General features: G+C 36.9%; 1 protein-coding gene across 1 annotated transcript in view; it reads right to left on the bottom strand.

Moving 5' to 3' along the window:
* The window catches only part of LOC121394205 (aminopeptidase O-like), a 235,151-nt gene that overhangs the window by 159,719 nt on the left and 51,869 nt on the right, over positions 1 to 23,563 (bottom strand). Inside the window, exon 4 of the mRNA XM_041564512.1 lies at positions 20,966 to 21,214. Within this exon, the coding sequence (XP_041420446.1) occupies positions 20,966 to 21,214 (249 nt within the window). The remainder of the gene's footprint in view (positions 1 to 20,965; positions 21,215 to 23,563) is intronic.

Raw genomic sequence — 23,563 nt, 5'->3', positions numbered from 1 at the left:
ACCTAGGAACAATGGCCACCAAACTGTTTGGAGGAACCCTGGCAATCATATTTAGGGTGCTTTATCTTGGTGCATAACGATACATGGGCGATATGGTGCTGAGAAGTTGAAGCTTTGAGGCAATTTTCAGATATTTCACCAAAACCGACAATTGTGGGAAAGCCTTGCGACTCAGTAGTTTGGAGCAGAAAGGCATGGGTACCCATTTTAGATTCGGTAGAATGTGTACTTTCCAAAAATATATGGGTTTTGGGGGTAAACATATATTTCTGTGTTTTTACCCCACAAAAATGCAGTCAATGTGTTGATTTTTCATTAGCTGAAGTTACCCACGGGACTGTTTGTATGCGCTAACTTCATTTTGGGGCCTCTAAATGCCAGATACTTTGGTAAACCTAGGAACAATGGCCACCAAACTGTTTGGAGGAACCCTGGCAATCATATTTAGGGTGCTTTATCTTGGTGCGTAACGATACATGGGCGATATGGTGCTGAGAAGTTGAAGCTTTGAGGCAATTTTCAGATATTTCACCAAAACCGACAATTGTGGGAAAGCCTTGCGACTCAGTAGTTTGGAGCAGAAAGGCATGGGTACCCATTTTAGATTCGGTAGAATGTGTACTTTCCAAAAATATATGGGTTTTGTGGGGTAAACATATATTTCTGTGTTTTTACCCCACAAAAATGCAGTCAATGTGTTGATTTTTCATTAGCTGAAGTTACCCACGGGACTGTTTGTATGCGCTAACTTCATTTTGGGGCCTCTAAATGCCAGATACTTTGGTAAACCTATGAACAATGGCCACCAAAATGTTCAGAGGAACCATGGCAATCATATTTAGGGTGCTTTTTCTTGGTGCATAACGATACATGGGTGATATGGTGCTGAGAAGTTGAAGGTTTGAGGCAATTTTCACATATTTCACCAAAACCGATAATTTTGGGAAAGCCTTGCGACTCAGTAGTTTGGAGCAGAAAGGCATGGGTACCCATTTTAGATTCGGTAGAATGTGTACTTTCCAAAAATATATGGGTTTGGGGGGTAAACATATATTTCTGTGTTTTTACCCCACAAAAAATGCAGTCAATGTGTTGATTTCTCAGCAGCTGAAGTAAAGTCCTGATCAATTTGGATGTGCTAACTTCATATTGGTGTCTCTAAATGCCAGATACTTTGGTAAACCTATGCATAATGGCTATCAAACTGTTCAGTGGACCCCTGGCAATCATATTTCAGGTGCTTTTTCTTGGTACCTAATATAGTTTGGGATATGCAGAGCAGCAAAATAAAACCTTTGAAATGATTTTTCAGAATTTTGAATTTTTTTTTGAAAAACCGCTATGTTCAGACAAGCTTTTATGTTTGGTAGTTGGGAGTAGAGAGACATAGTTACCCATTTTGTAATCGGCAGAATGTGTACTTTTCAAAAATGTATGGTTTTCTGGGGTAAACCTACGGTTTCAGGAGTTTTGGCCTTGGAATCTAAAGCATGCCGTTTTCTGCCTTAGTGCTTTCAAAATTCGGCAATATACTGCCGGGAGTTTTTGAGGTACAGAAGTCCTAAATCTCCCTAAAACTATACATATCTGGTATTGGCACGTTCGAGAGACATAAGGCTTTCCAAATCAGTTGGATTTTCATCCGTAAAATGAAATATTTTTCTGGTATAAATTGATATACGATGAAAAATGGTAATTTTTCATTTTTTTTTGGTATTTAGCACTATAAATTTTTTTGCACAGGTGGAAATACATGAAAACTCAGGCAGATTTAGAAAGCTCAGTTTCTACCGAAAAAAACAATGTATAGTTTTCCTAGGTAAACTATAGGTTTCCCCTCAGAAAATGCCCCTAAAGTGAGAGAGCACAAAATGTTTCAAAAACGGCTGGCATTTCGCGTAACCAAAATGTGAAATTCTGCTGGCACTTAAAGGGTTAAGAGAACGGGGGAATGTGTGGAGAGCTGTGACATCTAGTAAGTGCTGAATGGAAAGTGAAAGTAATTGTCTGCCCCACCTCTATGCCATTGGCATAGAGGAGGGCCAGACAATATTTGATTGACAGCTGAGATTTTTAAATGAGCTTCCAGCAGCTAAGAATGCTTTAATAAAAAATAGAAATTGGATTTCATGTTTAATTTGAAAAGGACTTTTATTATACAGATTTTTGTGTCTGGGTGACAGGTCCACTTTAATGAGCTGTTTATACAATAAACTGCTCAACTGTGATTGGTTTTAAAGATTGGTGGGTTTATCTGTAAATGTATATATATGTAAGGAGACGTGTTTCATTTGGGATTGCCTATGACTAAGAGCTAGGTAAGAATGAAATGCGTTAGGCTTCATGTGGGGATACTACTATTTTAATATGACATAATAAAAAACTTTTTTAAACTAAAAAAGCATGGATATAGAGAAATTTGAACTTGAAGTTGCTATAATAGTCAATGGAAATATTCTCAAGCAACTTTATTTATTTTCCTAATTTGACATTCGACATTCAACCTCATTAAAAATATATAGAGCAATGTGTTTGTTGTTGGCATGCAACTTTTTTTTTTTTTTTTTTTAAACCACGCGTGAATATTCTAGTAAGTTTTCTCTTAAACTAGCCTTTGAAAGAAAAAGTTGTGCAAGTTTTATCACTTTTTTCTCAACCTTGAAAATTAGTATATAGGCCTCCCAATGAGTAAGATAAGGTAATATTATTATTATATATATATATATTACTGAGCACCGAATCCACTATTTTGGGATTCAGCCGAACGCCTTGAATCCTTCACTAAAGATTTAGCAGAATACCAAACTAAATCCTAATTTGCATATTTTTTACTTCCTTGTTTTGTGACAAAAAGTCACTTGATTTCCCTCCCCACCCCTAATTTGCATATGCAAATTCAGATTCGGTTTAGCCAGGCAGAAGGATTCGGCTGAATCCGAATCCAGGATATACATCCCCAATATATATATATATAGATAATTTTTCATTTTATTCATCTTAGTCAACACTGCATGAACAGTAAAGGTAATGACCCCTAGTACGGTGATAAAGCATCTAAAATTGTCGCAATTACTTATTAATGTACAGTAATTGCCTTAAGGCCATTCTGCAAGTGCTATAGTAGCCTGGAAACATGGCAGTCCATGTTTTTTGGGCTAGTTAAAAACACAACATTCAAAGCCCCTAAAAGCACAGCATACGTCATAACTCTAAGAGGAGTGTACAGCTAAGTTACTTCAACCTTATAAATAAAGCAATACATTGAGAGAGATGGTTCATTACAAAGAGCTATTGGCTGCATTTATACAGGCACAGGTATGGAAAATGTTATTCATAATGCTCTGGACATGGGGTTTTCTAGATAACGGATCTTTCCGTTATTTAGATCGTTATACCTTAAGTCTACTAGAAAATCTTGTAAACATTAAATAAACCCAATAGACTGGTTTAACTTCAAATAAGGATTCGTTATATCTTAGTTTGGATCAAGTACAAGGTATTGTTTTATTATTACAGAGGAAAAAGGAAATCATTTTTAAAAATATGGATTATTTGGATAAAATGGAGTCTATGGGAGATGGCCTTTCCTTAATTCGAAGCTCTCTGGATAATGGATCCCATACCTGTATATTATTTATTTTACACCACTGTAACTTACCTCATTGGTAATTTATGCCACCCTGAATAACCCATTCAGGAGACAAATCCTAGGGAGATCGCTTTATTACGGACTAATCACATTCAAATAGGGTATGAGACAAAACCTTATTCGTATTATAAAGACCCATCTATCACTTTTAACAGCAGCTTTTTGCAGACCAGTATTTTCATAGTAAAAGTTCCATTTTAGTCTAGCGTGGTGAAATTCTGCCTATCAGGATTCTTGGAAATCATCAAGTACTGATTGGTTTAACAGAGCAGTAAGTAAGCAAGATGTAATATCTGCGAGCACTACCCTCACTCATTTGCAAATCATTTGGCTAAGCATAAACCCAACCCAAACAAAACATAAAACACGATTTATGGTGCTTAGCCTCACGAGAGCTTTGTAATTCCCCAGCTGCTTCCTACCTTTACACCACTGCTAAAGTGAACTGCTAGAAAAGCTTTCCAGACATTTAGGGACATAACATGGATACATAAATCTCTATGCCATGTACCTGACATTCTTTTGTACTCCAAGTAAAAAAAATATTTTTCTTGGGAAGAAAAATAAAAAACATAAAAAAAACTCAACAATGGTTCTTTGTATGTTCCCTTTGATTAAAATCCACAGTTCTATGGCTGGCTGCCAAACATGGCCTGTGTGTATACACGTATGTGAGCGGATAAATAGATAGATATAGATAGATAGATAGATAGATAGATAGATAGATACATCATTTTATTTGTTATGTTCTTTTGGAATATAAGGGGAGCTGAAGGAACTAATCAAAGTATAGGTATGGGACCTGTTATTCTGGATAATGGATCTTCCCATAATTTGGATTTTCATACCTTCAGTCTACTAGAAAATCATGTGTTAAATAAACCTAATAGGCTGGTTTTGCCTCCAATATGGATTAATTATATCTTAGGTTGGATCAAGTGCAAGATACTGTTTTACTGTTTCTTTTTCCTACAGAGGAAAAGGAAATAGTTTTAAAAAATTTGGATTATTTGGATAAAATGAAATCGACGTGAGACAGCCTTTCCATAATTCAGGGCTTTCTGGATAATGGATTTCTGGATAGTGGATCCCATACCTGATGAAAGTGCTACTTACCTGGCCAAAATTGCTCTGCCCAAGCACACATTCTTTGGCGTAATGTTTGTTAGTGATTAAATCTCAGAAAGTGCACACCTTTTTAAAAGTTCATGATCATGAAATTGTTAGGGTACTATTACCAACATTAAAATAAACCCCACTGGTCATATATTCCATAGGCTGGCACCGCCCACCACTCTTGGAATTAGTATCGGTGTGACTGTTGATTTTTTTAGGGGAGGGATCTTAAGACCAACATGTATTATTACAGTTCCAAGACCACCATTAAAAGGACATGTTTGATGCTAAATAGATGTTGCAATAAACATTTAACAAGCATAAAGTTTTGGAGGGGAAAAAACACTTTACAAGAATCAATACAAATACAAGTTTTTCTGCAGTTCAGAAAAATATGTAATTAAGGCCATATAGGAGCTTTGTATTGACTTATCTGGTTTTATGGGCAAATGGTTCATCCTGTAAAGGGCTTAAAATATGGGAAGTCTGTTTTTAATAATGCTGGTTTGTTTTGACTCATTATTTGTTTACAGCTTATGTCTGCAGAAACTGGTATGCACAAAGCAAATCGTTGTACATGTTCTTCTGCATACAGAAAAAAAGACTGATGTAGTGTAAGTTATATCATCTGGCATGAAGGTACTGGCAAATTTCAAGCTAAGAATCCAAATGTGGTATGATGTAAGCTATACCTGGCAAAATTATTGATTAAAATTGTTATATTTTAGCCTTTGATGCCAATATTCTAAGGCCACACCAAGTAACAGTACACCAAGCTATCTTTCCATGTCTCTCACACAATGTACTTAAAGTAGAAAATCCCCATATACTATCCTAGATAGTTCCCCTTCTCTGCTGCCTACCCTCACAGTGCATTATTCCAGAAAGTGCCCCTGGACACCATGCTCACTTATTTATGCAGAGTAGCTCATGGGCACCATCTTCCAAGTCTTTGGTGAGCATGCTGTCCTGGGGCACTTTCTGGAATAATGCACTATGAGGGTAGGAAGCAGGGAGGGGGTTATCTAGGGTAGTAGATGGGGCTTTTATTATAGGGGGGTAGTTCTCCTTAAAGCATTATCCATATCCATAAGATAGTCACTGACCAATCTAAATAAACAGTTCAGAGGTATAGTGTATGCTGAAATAACCATGCTCCATCTAACTATTTTATTTTTAACTTATGTGCCATGACTCAAAACAGGATGCCCATGATGTTTATGGTGGGTTACCATAAACATATGGGCTATTTGGTAGCCCTTATGTGAACTGGCAGCCTACAGGAGGCTCTGTTTGGCAGCACACCTGGTTTTTATTCAACCAAAACTTAATTTTTGGTTGCAAGTCCATTGAAATGGGGGGGGGGGGGGGGGTTAAAGGGTTTGTTCACCTTTGGTATAACTTTTAGTAAGGTATAGAGAGTGACATTCTGAGACAGTTTGTAAATGGCTTTAATTTTTTGTGGTTTTTGAGTTATTTTGCTTTTTATTCAGCAGCTCTCCAGTTTCAGCAATTTCAGCCATTTGGTTGCTAGGGTCCACATTACCCTAGAAACCATGCATTGAGAGGGGCTGAATAGAATGATGAGTAATATAAAGTAACAATAACAATACATGTGTAGCCTTACAGAGAATGTATTTCTTTTGGAAGTGACCCCCATTTGAAAGCTTAAAAGAGTCAGAAGGAGAAGGCAAATAATTCAAAAACTATGACAATGAAAAACTGAAGTCCAATTGAAAAGTTGCTCAGAATTAGTCATTCTATAACATACTAAAAGTTAACATGAAGGAGAACCACTACTTTAAGAAATACTGATCCAACAAGATTACTTTACAGGTGAATCCATGGATGCTTTCTGCTAAAACAATATCAACAGAGTATAAAATGTAAAGAAAGGATTCACATACAACAATAAAACTGTGTTCTCCTGTGTAGTAGTAGTAGAAATACTGACAATCATATTTAGACATGTTTATTCCTGGTCTAATGTAAAGTTGCATATGTTTGACATTCCTGTCTAGTAGTAGCCCGCCTTGATTGGAACAGAATAAACTGTATTCCATGTGATACAAACAGCTGTCCGTTTCATATCAAAGCCAAAAAAAGAGAAACAAGTTAATATCCCACTGTACTAGCCAAAATGCACTAAGAAATTTCAAAATTTTAACAGAATAATAAAGGAAATCTTGAAGCAAATCTTAACAGAATCAACAACAAATTATTTTATTACAACAATAGAACAAAAATAAAAACTATTTAAAAGATCACATGAGGTAACCAATGAGGTTGGCAGGTAGCCATATTGTGCACTCTAGCCCAACATGCAACATTAAGGGGCAGATTTATCAAGGGTCAAGTTGGGTTTTCCTGAAAAATGATTGGGTTTTTGATGGTAGTTTTCAGTCAAAACTCAAATTTTCTCAAGAATTTTTAGGGTTTTTTTTTCACCCAAAAAATATTCAAAATCCTATTTTATCACATTAGTCAAGCAAAATGAATTTTAATTACACTATATAAATTATTTGAATCTTGTTTCCTTCAGTCTGGGAATCCATAATTATAACAAGCAGGCAGCAGGCATTTTGTGGACACTGTTATTAAGGCAAGCCTTGCATCATCTCAGAATCTTGTTTGTGCACCAGAATGGGGGACACAATGTTCATCCCCATGCACTGGCTACACAATTAAATGGTAAAGAGAACGGGGGAATGTGTGGGGAGCAGTGATATCTAGGAAGTGCTGAATGGAAAGTGAAAGTAATTGTCTGCCCTGCCTCTATGCTCGGGGCATAGAGGAGGGCCAGACAATTTTTGATTGACAGCTGAGATTTTTAAATGAGTTTACAACAGCTATGAATGCTTTAATAAAAAATAGAAATTGGATTTCAAGTTTAATTTGAAAAGGACTTTTATTATGCAGATTTTTTGTCTGGGTGACAGGTCCACTTTAAAAAAAACATTGAAATTTTCAAGAATTATTATACCCCGAAGCTGGAAATAGCTGGAATCCGAAAATACTTCAGCTAAAATTTGTCGAGGTCATGTAGATTCAATGGCAGAGTTCCCTTCAACCAGATGTTAATAGCCTTCATTATGTTCAGGGTTTTTGCTTTAAAAACTTGATTAATTCAAGCAAATCAAGTTTTTTTCCCACTGAAAACTTCATTAATTTGAGTTTTCAGGTTTTTCACCCCCAACTTACTGATTCGAGTTTTTTTATGTTTGAGTATTTCCCTAAATTAGAAAACATTTGAGTTGTGAGTTTATTCGAGGTTTTAAAAAAACTCAAAAAGCTCATTAACCCCCTAAATGATGCAGCTGCTCAACTAATACTGTTTTCACAAACATGATTGCATCATTATTCTAGGTGTTTATGAAGTGCACAGTGCCTTTTACAGGAACATTTCATGAAATAATTCAATTTCACTTCAAACAACCTGCAAAAAAAAAAAAACAACTCAACTATAGTCTGCAATTACAGAAATCAGAAGCTAAGGGATAAATCCCTGCAACCTAACTCTGAACAAATCTCTTTGATCAGATCGTAAATCCATTAAAAAACATAAATAACTGCAATTACATAAACACACCCATGTATGTGTGCATTATATGTAGAGCCAAAAAAAATGTAAAGAAAGTAATTGGTTTATCTTAAGTTAGGAGACTCTGGCTTAGAGTGGCCTGAGTTTTATTCAAATCTCATTGTGCTTCAAGCAGTGAAAACTGTAAATGCAAGATTATACCTGAATAGTGTTCCATGCACCATATGGTTAAGACAGTTGTCTAAACAGGTACATAACCAAACTGCACTGATCACACAATAAACATGCAGTTTACGGTGTACAGTGATTGGCAGCATTAAATAGGTGTGACCAGCAGAATGGATACTCATAGAAGTAGGGAGAAAAGAAATTGCGGGGGATACCATATCAAATGACTTTCAAGATTGAAAGATAGCAGCCCCAAATTATAGTATTCTTGATTTTTTTGGTCATTAGCTTTTTTTGATTTTTCTCTTTTTCCGCATTTGCTTTACATGCTCCAAATATCCTTAAACAATACAATGGACTTAGGGGCCGATTCATTAACTTCGAGTGAAGGATTCGAAGGTAAAAAGCTTAGAATTTCGAAGTTTTTTTGGGCTACTTCGACCATCGAATGGGCTACTTCGACCTTCGACTACGACTATCGAAGGATTCGAACTAAAAATCGTTCGACTATTCGACCATTCGATAGTCGAAGTACTGTCTCTTTAAAAAAAAATTCCCCCTAGTTCGGCAGCTAAAAGCTACTGAAGTCAATGTTAGCCTATGGGGAAGGTCCCCATAGGCTTGCCTAAGTTATTTTGATCGAAGGATATTCCTTCGATCGTTGGATTTAAATCCTTCGAATCGTTTGATTCGAAGGATTTAATCGTTCGATCGAAGGAATAATCCTTCGATCGTACGATCGCAGAATTTGCGCTAAATCCTTCGACTTCGATATTCGAAGTCGAAGGATTTTAGTTCCTAGTCGAATATCGAGGGTTAATTAACCCTCGATATTCGACCCTTGATGAATCGGCCCCTTAAAGTTTATGCTTAAATAATTAAAATAAAACAGAACTGGTAAAAGTTTTGGTTTCATAGCGAGAAATTTGACATGTAAACAACATATAAAAATGGAGTAAATATTAAATTTGCGCGAGGCCCCCTGTCAGAAGATTTTTCGGGGGCGCATAGGCGCCTGCCCTCAGTCGCCCTCCCCCACCTCATGCTCAATCAGGCGTGAGAAGATCAATTTAAAGAAGAAAACAGTGGGGAGGGAGATTTGAACATCATAGAGGAAACAGACCTCTATAGTTACGCTAGTGTTGTTAGTCCAGACAAACATCCCTATCTGTCGCTATTTGGGTCTTCATTGACTTAAGGTGGACATACACGGAGAGATCCGCTTGTTTAGGCCCAACGATCGGATCCTGATGAATGGGAACAGTAGGTTGGATCGTGGGACTGCATCAACGAACTGATGCGGCCGCGATCCGATGGGATCTTTTGTCCCATCCGATCGAGATCTGGCCGATCTCGATCGGGGAAGCGCGCCGGGGGCCCCACACACGGGCCAATAAGCTGCCGTCTTGGTCTGTCGCCAGCTTTTATCGGCCCGTGTATGGCCACCTTTACTGTGGCTGCATTTCAAAACATAAAAATGGTTGCCATTTTTGTTTGTAAAAACCCACGGAGGAAGCATTTGTGCCATTCCACTGTAGTCAGCATTGTAACACCTAGTCCTAGAGGATTATTTAATCACAATTAATGTCTAGTTGCATTATCTTGCAAAATCCAGAGTAATCTCTACTGGATTGATCAATATACTCTCACAAATTTCCTTCAATCTGGTGGTTTTCGTCCAGGTTTTACAATGTTGAAATCTGAATAGGCAGTTTTGAACTAGACAGTCTCCACAAAACCAAGCTGTGAGGCTCAAAACTGGACAGGTGGCAACCCTACCGTTTATAACTGATGACATCAGATATTCATGGTTTTTGTGTATCATCAGTTCACTGGTGTGTGCCATTTGTTAACTGTTTACAGTTAGTAAATGGCTCATTCTGCCCCCAAAACTGTATTCATAAAGCTAAATTGCTAAATACCCCCAAAGAACACCCTAAGTTTCCAGACTGCATCAATATATCGAAAGAAATAAAACCATAAACAGGAATATTAAATAATACAAAATTGCTTCAGTTTCACAACAAAGATCAGAATGCAAATTGGTGATTGTTCCTCTGAAATTTCACTATGACACCACTTATCATATTACCTTTCAGCACTGTTACGGAAATGACCATTATTCCTACTCAATGCATACCTCCAACATTTTGGAAATAAAAAGAGGGACAAAAAAAGTTGCCGTGAGTTACATGTCGGAATCTTTTTGACCACTCCCATTTTGTGGCCACACCCCCTAATTACCATGTTCATTTTACAAAATTTCGCAGGTTATAAAGTTTGAACATATTTCTATGTTCTATATACTATTTATTTTAAAAAAAACCTAAAGGTATATTTTAACAGGAAAGGCACAACATTAAAGGAGTTATTTAGTAAACTCCGGCATCTCAGACCTGTCGAGGTTGCATATAAGTCAATGGGAGAAGTCCCAATGATTTTTTGATGTGTGCTGTGTTTCGTGCAATACCCTGAAGATTTCTGAGTTTTCAGGAAAAAAAGCATACAAAATCTGAGTTTTCGAGGTGGAAAGTCCAAAAAAATTTCAGGGAAAATTTAATAATAAAGAAGCTGAAAAAATCCAATGTAATCAGAGTTTTTGGCAGAACATGTTGAGATAAATTCAGACATTGATAAATAAACTAAATCAGGATGATAATTAAAAAATAAGTTTTGTTTTATAATATGCAACAGTCTAGTCTTTCGCTTTGTTAAACACACATTTGTGGACAAAGCTACTAGTAAAGAAGCAATACTAGCTTTTCATGTAGAATTCAGAGAACTTTTGTTTTGCCTAATTCCAAATTGAGACACATAAATGCATAAAGCTGTTCATGATTTTATAAAGTAGCACATCTTTGTACAGAGATTTCCCGAGGTTGCCTGAATTTTCCCAAAAACCTAAGTACTCGCAAAGAATTTGTATAATAATTTTGCTTCCCTTTTTTTTAAAAAAACAATTTCCCCCCAGGGACTGTATTAAATAGAGAAGCAAGGACTCTGCGCCAGAATTTATAGCCCTACCCTGGTTGCATTGTTAATTATAAACATAAGGGCACTAGCTAGGAAATTATTTTGAACATTTGCCTGCTTTAATAGCAAGCTGGATGTGCACATACGGTAATGATATCTTCAGAAAGGAGGCAGAACTAATTAGGAAAGGGGAACACTAAAAGGTTCACAATGTCACAGAATAAAGTCTACTAAAAACAATTAACAGAAAATTGAAGTGTGTGGAAATGTTTGCAAGTAGGATAACTTGGCATTGCTTCTTACAAGCCAGTTAAAGGATATAATGTTGAAATGACAGCAAATTTCTCAGCGCCTTTTGGAAATACTATGATCCAAAAAAATTTGGAAATAACAGATGCAAGAATACTACACAGTATGTGTGCCATCCTCAGAGTTTTGCTTTATGATGGCCATGCAGTTATCCCGTAATATTAAACTGCTCGTAAGACACAGTGGGGCAGATTTTTAAAATAACAAACTGGGGAATCCAGTGTCGACACAATACATTTATCTATAGATGCATGAATTGCTTTGAATGTGTTTAAATTGCTTTGAGCAGTCAAACACATTTATTTACATGAGGGTACCCAGCACAGCTGCACTGACACCCATCTCAATCCATAGTTCCTGATGCATGTGAGAAGTAGTTATTCAGTGCTGGAACCACTGAAAAGTAAAGTGCTAAATTTAATAACAGTATCCTTACAAGTGGTGTGCAACGGTACAATTCTGAAAAAAATGTTTGAAGATAAATCAGCCCTTTTAAGTGTTTTGCACTGAACATTTCTGAAATGCTAATTTATACCCAAAGCAAGGATTATATCTGTAATGTGTCTGTGTTTATTAGATGCATATACTATTAAAGGGGATCTTAACCCAAAATGTAATCATGGTGCTTCACAGTAGCATAACTAGAAAAAGAAAATCATTTTTCAGGCCCCCCAAATGTCTAGAGGTTTACCTGTTTTATCAAAATTTATTGAAATTGTACATGAATTAGTGCCTCGCGGGGTCCCTATACCTCCTGGGCCTGCTTCCTCTGTAGTTACGCCCCTGGTGCTTCATTTAATTCATCTTCTAAATTTGGTGGTTTATTAGATATCTGAATTTTTAGACTGACAATAGCAATCGTTAAGCTCAACTACAAGTCAGCATCCCAAAGGTTGACTGAATACCAGAAGGCCATAGAAAGTCCATAGATAGGGCTGCTGACACTCTTAGCCCTCAAAAAGCTGTTAAGACAAAAGCCTGCATAGCAGTATATAACTGTCTAAAAGTAATATTATAAATAGCAAATGAATGCAAATTGGAAAAGTGCTCAGAGGACCACTCTGAGTAAGTTTATACCAATTCATTTTGTGGGGGTTAAGATCCCCTAAAACACCAGGAGACTTCAGAATGGTAATGACACATTAAGGGTACACCATAGTCTATTAATCCACAGGATTAAATAGTGTTATTGCTCAGATACAAAACAAACACCTGATTGATGCCATTCGTTATTAAACATGGCTTTAACAAGCTACATTATCCAGTATATTTAGCAATGTCAAAAATGCATAAAGCTTTCATAATTAATATTGATAGAAGCTTGTAGAGTTGCAGCGCCTCCCTGCTAGCAAACTGCACATGCGCGTGACATTTATTTAGAGTGCACACGACTTCCGGTTGCGTATAATGTCACTTCTGCCCATGACATGCTACAATTTGCAAGGTACCCTTTGCCCCCACCACTTAATAATTATTTTCAATTATTTAGCATTTTAACTTTTTGACAAAAAAGAAAAAAGTACTTTTTGTGGTAACATGATAACGTTAATTGGCTAACTGATATATGTATTTTTCTTTATGGAACTATGGCTAACATGGTACAACACTCTACCACTAACTTTTTGACATGAAACTTGCTGTCATTTTCGACTAATAGTCTACTAATTTGGTACTAATTTAGTGCATGATTGCTAGTTATATTCTCACAGGACAAGGAATATCTGGAAGGTAAGTCTCCTCTTTTACCTTCTGTATTTACTACACAGCAGCCTCACAAACTTTCCCTTTCTCAGTTCTCATTTGTATATATATATAACCACTATAAAGAAGTGTATCCCTCTTCGCAAGAGTACGACCAAGACCAAAGGGGTTATTTATTAAAGGTCTAGTTGTGTCTTTCCTTAAAAAACTCTCAATTTTCAAGATTTTTCAATCAATTCAAGGTATTCTAGTTTTTACCCCCGATTGCATTCAATCAAGTTTTTTTACATTCGTTTTTTTTCATCAATAAGCAAACATTCGAGTTGTAAGTTTATTCAAAGTAGAAAAAAAACTCATAAACTCGACCGTTGATAAATATCCACCAAGAGTACACCCACATAAAGGGATAGTGACACTAAAACACTATCATTAAAATATTAATGTTTATAATGTTGCCATTTATTGTACTGTGTAAAACATGTAAAAAGCTGTGTAAAATAAATGTATCAATTTCTGCATTTTCTTTTACACCGACCTGAAAGATGGTTTTAATGCCATTATTACACCACTTCAGAACTTGCTTTTGCAAGTAAGTTCCATCCAAAAAACTACGATGAAAGAACACCATATTTTGCCATAGCATTTTCAATTGGCTACTTCAGTTTACATTGGCTTTTTAAATGCAATCACTGAAAATCAAGACTTGGCAAGTATTTTGTTGCCTTTTTTTTTTTTACATAGCATGATAAACTGGCCACTAAAAGTTACCAATAAGTCAGTTATAGGAGTCCTACCCTCAATGCTAACTGCACAAATATGGCAGTCCCCTTCATACAAGAGCATGGGGGGGATCAGATAGGTAATGTAAAAAGCATCGGGTAAATACTTTCATTATTTTATATTAAGAAAATGTGCAAAGCAGAACGGAAACACTGATTACAGATTATAGGTAAATAATAGCAAACTATATTGGTATGAAAATTTCCTCTAGTATAAGTACTATATTTACATAAAATTATATTGATTTACCTAATAAGAGTCTAATTACTGGGTTACTTTTCCTGTATACGTGTTATGCTGTAACAATAAACATTACCTCAAATACTATATATATGTTTGCAGAGGGTACTCTTCTCAGGGAGGTGACAGGGTTCCTTTTTTGTAATCATTTAAAAGGACAATACAGTTGCAATTTAGTAATTAGTATGCACAAAATTAGGAAAAGGAAACCGAGCAAGAAGCAGCTGCCAGATTGCTATAAATGATGAAAAGCCCATAATTGGAAATATGTCCACTAGTGAGTACTGATTTCAGTCATATTTCGAGAACAAAAACCACACTTTGGTTGAGGCTCTTGATGTGTCTTGCTGTAAATAAACATCCCTCCTGGCACTTTCTTCTTTAATCAAGAAAACAGACATTTTCCAGCTGACATTTATGATTGCAAGCACATGGGGATGTGGTTAAGCAGCAAACAACCAGGATTAGGTGAAACAGAGCCTGTAAAGTTTGAAATAGATCACCACTGTTACTATATTTCATAGTCCTTTCCTCAGTGTCCAAAATAACATACATGGTCACATACTCTCTCTTACGTATACTTTAGTGGAAGTGAATTATATTATGCTGGGAAGCATGAGCTTCTCATTCTCTGGAACATCAGAGAGTGATTTCTCTCTGCCTAGAGCTTACACACTTATCCACTATTTAACTTGGCTAAATTTGTCAATGCCAAATATTTTACAGAAATCTGCAATTACAAAAATTTAAATCTGCAGTGCATAGAAAAAGGTGCAAAAATATGAGTAAAACATATTGAATGCACCCAATCTATAGTTTTTTTATAAAAAAAAAAGTACAAGAATTTGTAACATTTCCAGCCTTAATTTGTCTGTCATCTTAGTATAAGCTCTGTGCACATCTGCACCTGTAATAGTGACCTACTGGATACTTCTACCAACTTTATTAATGTACAGCTTAGTCTCACAGACTGACACACAAAAAGAGCACTTTGTAGAAACAAAAATTGACATAAAGTAGTTAAGTTGGGTTGTTTAACTTGTTAATAAGCAAGCTTAAAAGCAAAGGACTAAGTACAGACCCCAGTAGTACTCCACTAACAACACTGGTCCAATTGGAAAATGTTCCATTTACTACCACTCCTTAATCATTTCACTGCCAAGCACGTAAGTACTACGTTCTGGCTGAAAAATAAAAAATAGTACCTACGTGCTTTGCATAAAATGGTTTCCTCACTGCACTGGTGGCCTAGGCAATGAGCAAAGGGGGGTGCCATGTCAGTCCTGCGATGCAACCGTCGCAGGACCGCCTTTCTTGCTAGCATGTCGCAGCAGCAGCAGCTGACGACATCACGCGGCCTCCTGGATCCAGCACCCTCCCACTCACTTCCTGGTCAGAGATCGTGATCCTTCAATGCTGCCAAGGTCCCTCCTGCACACACAAAAAGGGTAAGTGGCTTTTTCTTTGTTTGTTTGCACACTTTTACACAATCATAGATGCAATTATACACACATACACTACACAATTTACTAAAGTTCGTTTTTTTACTTTTCTAACTTTTTTCTAACTCTTGCACATATTTACACTTGCACATAAGAACAGATTTATACACTTTTTAGAGCTGTACACACATTATTACACAAGCACACACTTATATTTTTTTTACTTTTTTTTATTTTTTTTGTTCTTTATTTTATCATATTGCCTCTTTTTTTTCCGCTAAAAACTCTTACCGCGTGGCTATTGGATCAAGTATTCTGATTGTTAACCACACTGTCGGATCAGTTATTTTGTTATTTCATTGATTTGTCTAATTTGTCTAATTTCTGTAGTTTTATTGTGGTTTTATGCTTGTATTGTTGTTCCTTACGTTTATTTAGGGTAGACTTGTAGCTCAGTATGTTGGAGTAGAAAGACGCAATTATTCATTTTGGATTCGTCATTTTGTATTTCCAAAAATATATGGTTTTGGGGGTCTTTGTGCTGTTAGAGGGTCTTGTGGCGAAAAATACACTGTAGGGGTCTTTGTTCATAGAAGGCAAATCGGCAGCAGAGAAAATTCATATGCACTATTTTTATTTGGCGTCTGCACATGGCAGCTGCTTTGTTATATCTATGCATATTGGGCATCAAACTGTTCAGTAGACCCTTGGCATCAATATTTAGAGTGTTTTACAATTGCATGTAAGAAATTGGGTGAGAAAAATGCAGCCAAATGCAATTTTTTTAGGCGATTTTCAGAAATTTCATAAAAAAATGCAGCCTTAAGCGTAGCTTTGGAGTATGGTGCTTTGGAGTAGAAAGACATGCATACCCAATTTGGATTCAGGGGAATGGGTACTTTCACAAAATATATGATTTTCTGGGGTCAACATACTTTTTTTCTACCTTTGTCCCCCCCTCCAAAACTATGTAAATGTGTTGATTCTGCAGTATCTGGAATTACAGAACTGATAGTTCAAATTGGGTGTCTACATTTTAGGGCCCCTATATGCCACATGCTTAGGTAAACCTATACATATTGGGCATCAAACTGTTCAGTGGACTAGCAATCATGTTTAGGGTGTTTTACATTGGTAAAAATTGATGTGTGGGAGATATGTAGATTGGAAGGTTTGAGGTAATTTTTCAAAAAATTCACCAATTTCTATAAAAAAATATAATTTTGGAAGAATTGCAGCTTGGTAGTTTGGTGTACATAGATATATTTACCCATTTTTGGTTTGCCAGAATCTGCTCTAATGCATTGTTTTCTAGTGTAAACCTACAGTTAGTGGAGTGTTTGGCCTTGAAATCAGAAGTATGCTGTTTTGTGGAGTGGTGCTTTGGAAATTTGGTAGTGTACTGTTTAGAGATTTTGATCTATACAAGTGAGAAATCTCCATAAAACTATATATATTTGGTATTGGCACGTTCAGGAGACATAGACCATTCCAAATCTGCTGTGTGTTTTTTTTTTTCATTTTATTAGACACTTCTAGCATATTTTGCTCAGGTTGTCCTAAAAAAAACAAAACAATATATTGTTTTCCTGGGTAAACTAAAAGACCCCCCCAGGAAAGGCCCTTAAAGTGAAAGAGTACAAAAAGTCTAAAAACTGCTTGGCAGTAGATGTTCGCGTTTAGGACGAAACGGCTGGCAGGGAAAGGCTTAAGCTATCCTTCAGCCAGTTCTCTATCCAAGTACAAATATTATGTTACAGACCAATACTCCTTAATTCAACCAGTAACCTTCTGTGTTGTATTGTATCAAATGCTTTAGCAAAGTCCAAGCAGATTACATCCACTGCTATCCATGCTCAACTTCTCACAAATGGCAATTAAATTAGTCTGGCAAGTCTAGCTACACATAAAACCATGCTGGCACAAACTCACAGTAGTATGATTTGCAATGAAGTCAAGTATTGTACGGCTTAATACACCTCAAAAATATATAGTTTTAAGGCTGAGAACAGGATCCCTTTTTGAATAGCAACACACATTAGCAATTTGCCAGTCTCTCTGCATCATGCCAGACTGCAATGAATCCTGAAAAATAAAGTAAAGAGGTTTGGCAATCACAGAGCTATGCTTGGTTTAGTACCTTGGGATGAATACCATCTGGTCCTGGACCTTTGATTACCTTTACTTTGTTCTAGTCTTTCCTCTTGTGTGACCCATGCATCAATAGTTACATCACTGGAATTGGGACTATCAATAAAGAAACTTTCATTATCTGGTTCCTCAGTGTAAACAGACAAAAAATAACGGTTCATAATCTCTGCTTTTTCCATGTTCTCATTGACTGAGCCCCCTCTGTAATTAAGCTTTATTTTTCTTTTCTAAAGAAGCACGCATTTTCTCACCAACTTCAACAACAACACTTCTATTGCTTTGCTATAACATTCCTTTCTTACAGTATACCGAAATATTTATTAAGCAGCATTTTAAAGACATCCCATTTCCTTCTGTGCTTAATCCTATGAAAAGCCTTTCCCATTCTTTAAGGTGCAGGAGCTAAAATTCTGTGTTTCATTTACTCCTGTCATGGAATTCAGAGACCAGAGATCACTTGAGGCAGAAAGTTGAAGTTGATTTGACACAAGTTGCATAATTGCAAAGGAGACCATGTTATGATCCCTATTTTTTAAATGCTCACCCACGTAAATGCTAGACAAGTTTGGTATAATTAGTTATTACAGGGTCCAAAAGAAAATCATCCCTAGTAGGTTCTTGAACTAGCTGAAATAAAAAAGTTGTCATTTAGCATATTTACAAACCTGCTATTTTTTTCTGACTTGGCAACGCCAGTCAATCTCTGGATAATTAAAGCCACCCATAATAATAATTTGACCTAGTTGTGAAGCTGTTTCCATTAGTGAAAGTCACTTACTATATGAGGTGGCGTGTAGCATACACCAATGTTAATTTTCTTTTTAACCTTTTGCCCAGTAGAAATCCCTATCAAATCTCTATTAAAAGAGATTCAACACCCTCCCCAGTGCCATCCATGGTTATTTCTCTAGAGCATAGCTTTCATTTGGCCTTTACATAAAAACAAACATATAAGGGCATGTAAGGTAGTTGGGTAATGGGCAGTGGTATTAGAAATAATAGGAGGGATAGGTGTTGTGTATGAAAGAAAGAAAGAAAGAAAGAAAGAAAGAAAGAAAGAAAGAAAGAAAGAAAGAAAGAAAGAAAGAAAGAAAGAAAGAAAGAAAGAAAGAAAGAAAGAAAGAAAGAAAGAAAGAAAGAAAGAAAGAAAGAAAGAAAAAGAGGAAAAAGCAAAAATTAGTAAAGATAAATAAGAAAATGCACAAGAAGAACAAAAGATGGCAGTCGAGAGTGAATGGGGTGTATTCTATAAATATAATCTATATGTGTGTACTGGGCACCTAGAAATGACCGTATTTATAGGTGTTTTGTTGTTACTGCAGTAAATGTATACTGGTTGCTATACCTAGCTCTTAAAAAAATGTGGCATTCTTGTGTCTTCATGATGCCTTTTAGAAATATTTTTTATGATACTTCGAGAGGTTCTCCCACTGTTGACTTTCTTATTACTTTTGTCATGGTGAGTTGAATTATATAATTGCTGTTAAGGGGGTTTGTAATATTGAAGTTGGCACACGATTCCAATTGGACCAATATACCGCTCATATCCACTAATTTAGAACTTGCCCTCAGGGCCACCTCTGCCAAAAAAAACTTGTTAGCACATTATTCTCACTTCTCCTATTCACTATAAGATACCCATTTACAAAAGCGAGTACAACCTGGTGAAGGCACTTCCCAGAGATAGAGGAGGATGATTGGGAAGAAGAGACTGACAGGCCTGTGACTAACTGGTCTCAACTAAAGACAGTATAATTCAATTTAAAATTCGACACCAGATTTGTTAACCCCGCTCCAACTGTTCTGCATGAACAAGCGAGACTCAACCCAGTGCCCAGGGCCCTGGAGGCAAACTACCTACAGCTTATCTGGCAGTGTCCCCATATCCAAACCTATTGGGCCCAGTTCCTCACCTATATCCAAGACAAAACATCACTGCCCAATCTGCAAATCCCCACTGTATGTCTGCTAGATGTAGTAGATAATGTTATCCCAAGGTCCTCCACGAGAATTCTTTTCCATACCCTGGTGTTCTAAACTGGATGCCCCCCCCCCATATCCTTCTACATTCAATGGCTAGCTGCACCTAATAAGAACAACACTCCCTCTGATTAAACTTACTTATGCTCCAAGAGAAATATAACATGGTATGGCTACAAAGCAACCCCCATTCCAAGGCATACCAGAGCAATTGCACCTAATTTCCAATAACAGAACTAGTAGTGTACCAGGGAGAATGAATCCATTTATGAATCTATTGATAATCATACTATCGAATTAAAGGAACTGCGATAGATTAAGGAACTGATACATTTTTATTGATGTTGTTGGTGCATGTCAGATTTTTTTCCTCTCTTTCCTAGCTCAGAACATTTTGAAGCCTTCTTACGGACCCTTTTGTTGCAATGCAGGCATGTGCATACTCATTTATGTTTATATAACTGTCTCACAGCAAATAACTTTCTGAATATCTAGTTTGTAAAGAGTCTCCCTCTGGGAGGTCCATTGGATTGATGTGGTCCTCTAGGAGATTTGTATGGCTTCCCAAATTCACCTACCTCTTTGGATGATGAAGGCAGCTCCATGCAACTCCCCCAAAGATAATTGCAAAACACTTTCTATTCAAATGATGCTTTACTTCCAGACCAGAACTAGGGGCTAGCAGAAGAGCTTTCACTGATATTTAAATTATGGCTTTAGATTAGTTTATTTTACCTTCTTATACATTTTAATATTTCCATATAGAAGCAGTATCAACAGTATAATATGATGACAAATGGAACATTTTTTGAGGTAAAACAGGAACTAGTGGATACTACACCAGTGTAAGGCCATAATGGGATGTCAAAACACACAAAACCGAAGCAGTAGCAAATTATTTGATTTACAACATACCTTGCCATTCCTAGGCTGGAAAAGTTGCTTGGGACAATTAGAATATCAAGTCTTGGGAACGGATGTGTTCCAAGGACTGCATGTGCTGCTTCCAGACATGGAGAGAGAAGGGGTAGCAGGACCTCTGAGCACTGCTTAGATAACACTTGTGAAGCAAATATGCGGTGTGGAATAACAGCCTGTGAACACGCTTCAGGAAGGGTAAATCGACAGGGATACTTCATGTGCTTGCAGTTTTTTTCTTTTAGCCTACAAATAAAACAACATATGCATTTGAAAGCAATTATCATTAAACTATTGGCTTAGCCAACAGATAAGAGTCTGGAATAGAGATACAGACTTATTTTGCTAACAACACACTGTTATTTCGCATGTTATCTCAAAAGCACAATTAAAGGGGCATTATCTCATAATAGCAATCATTATCTACCTTTTTGAAACATGCATTTTTTCATCTTTAATAGAAGTCTTATTTTCCTTTTGAATTTGTCTACTGAAAAAAATAATTTTGCCTCATCAGCTTTTATGGTGTTATATTACATTTAGCCTATTTCTGAGGATGGCTAACCTCAACCTTTCTTATCAACTGTTAGCAATCCTACTGTGTTATTAACCATTAACAAAAAGTCAAGAGGGGTCATGATATAGAAACCCAGATGAACAAGGGCTGATATAGAAATCCAGGAAAGATTAAGGCTAGGGCCACACGGGGGGGAGGCCGAAATCCAATAGCTGAAACACGTTGGCTGATCTCAGCCCTAGTGTGGACAGTAGCCTCCACTCTTTTCTGCATTCAGAAGCTTTGGTGTGAACAGACTTCGGCGGATTTCAGCTCAAAATGCAGAAATTTGCAGTTCTTCGGCGAAATCCGCCAGGTGTGTTGCAACGAAGCAGATTCAAAACCACCGAATGTGGAAAAGAGAGAATGCTACTGCCGGCGGTAGGGCTGAAATAAGTCAGCGTATTTCAGCTAGTGAATTTCAGCCCCCGTATGGCCCTAGCCTTAGACTGTAAATGGAACCATCCATGGCAGAGGTTTTCAGGGTTTCTTCATTGACATTTAGAGAAAAGTGTCCAGATACCTGTCTGCCTGTCATTCTGAAACCAAGGGTATTAACATGAAGCTGTTCCGATGCTGATATAACATTCTGTACTATTTTCTGATGGTTTTCCAATAAATGATTGCTGTTGGAATTAGCTTCCATTCATCCAATAGCAAGGCATTGATGTTGGGTGATCAGGCCTGGCTTGTAGTTCTTATTTTGCCCCATCAGCTTTTATGAAGGTGTCATATCAGTTTTAGCCTGTTTCTCAGGATGGCTAATCACAAAAAGTCTTATTAACCATTAACAAAAAGTCAAGAGTAGAATGTAGAACTTCAGATGAACACAATCTTATATGGAGATCCAGAAAAGAAAAGGGCTGTAAATTGAAGCCTCCGTGGCAAAGGTTTTCCCACTGGACATATAGGAAAAAGTGTCCAGACACCTGCTTGCATGTCATTCTATTAATATAAAGTTGGTCCTATGCTACTATAACAGTCTCCCCTGTAATACCACTCTACCAAGACTGGACATTGGTGTTGGGTGATCAGGCCCAGCTCATAGTTCTCATTTATCAGCTTTTATAAAGGTATTATATATTTTTTAAGATTTTGTGGAATTTGCTTCCATTCCAGGTCCGGACTGAGAATTAAAATAGGCCCTGGCATTTCAGGTACACAGAGGCCCAATCAGCCCACATTGAGGCCCAAACAGCCTCCACCAGCCCACTAAATACTGACTTTCTAAGGGACCTTATAGTTGCCAGAACTCACAGATTGCTAGTCTGGGCCTGTTCCATTCCGCAAACAGTCAGTTTGGATAATGATGATGGGTGATCAACCCTGGCTCATAGTTCTCATTCCAACACACAGGTGTTTCAGCTGCATTGAGGTCAGGGCACTGTGAGGCCAGTCAAATTTTTACACTGCAAGCAAAGCACACAAACTCTGCATGGACCTCACACTGGACATAGGAGCATTACAGTTTGAAGCAGAAAAGGCCCGCCTCAAAGTATAAAAAACACTTTCACAAATATCATAAATCACTGCATGCAATAGATGTAAAGCTAAACACTAGTTGCATGATTTCCAGCTTTCTGCAATGTCCTTTGCATAAATATTGACAGCACTAGTCTGACAATGTTTGCACTTAAATTAGGCTTTGCCCTCAACCCATAATCCCTTAAATGCTGAGGAGCAGTGAAATCTCAATAGACAATTAATAACTAGCAAGGTTATAGAAATTGCCTTGAAAGTACAGCTCATCACAAGAAAGCAAAACGGATAATACCAATATGAAAGCATAGGAAAGATAAGAAAATAATATATCTACTATGTACATCAGCCTTGTATCAGTATGTGTTTGCATATGTATTTTAAAGTGATACTGAGATGAAACTCTTCAAAATATTAGTGTACATAAATTACCTATACAGTAGGTTATGTTTTTCGTTGATAGGCTTTTGTAAGTAATTGTTACTTGAACTTCTGCTGAACAAATATGGTAGCCCCTCATAGAGACACACAGGGGATCAGATAGGTAATGTGAAAGCATC

This window comes from Xenopus laevis, chromosome 1L (assembly GCF_017654675.1).
Source record: "Xenopus laevis strain J_2021 chromosome 1L, Xenopus_laevis_v10.1, whole genome shotgun sequence".
Lineage (NCBI taxonomy): Eukaryota > Metazoa > Chordata > Amphibia > Anura > Pipidae > Xenopus > Xenopus laevis.
Note: the sequence above shows the minus strand (reverse complement) of the source record. Positions and strands in the feature narration are given on the sequence as shown.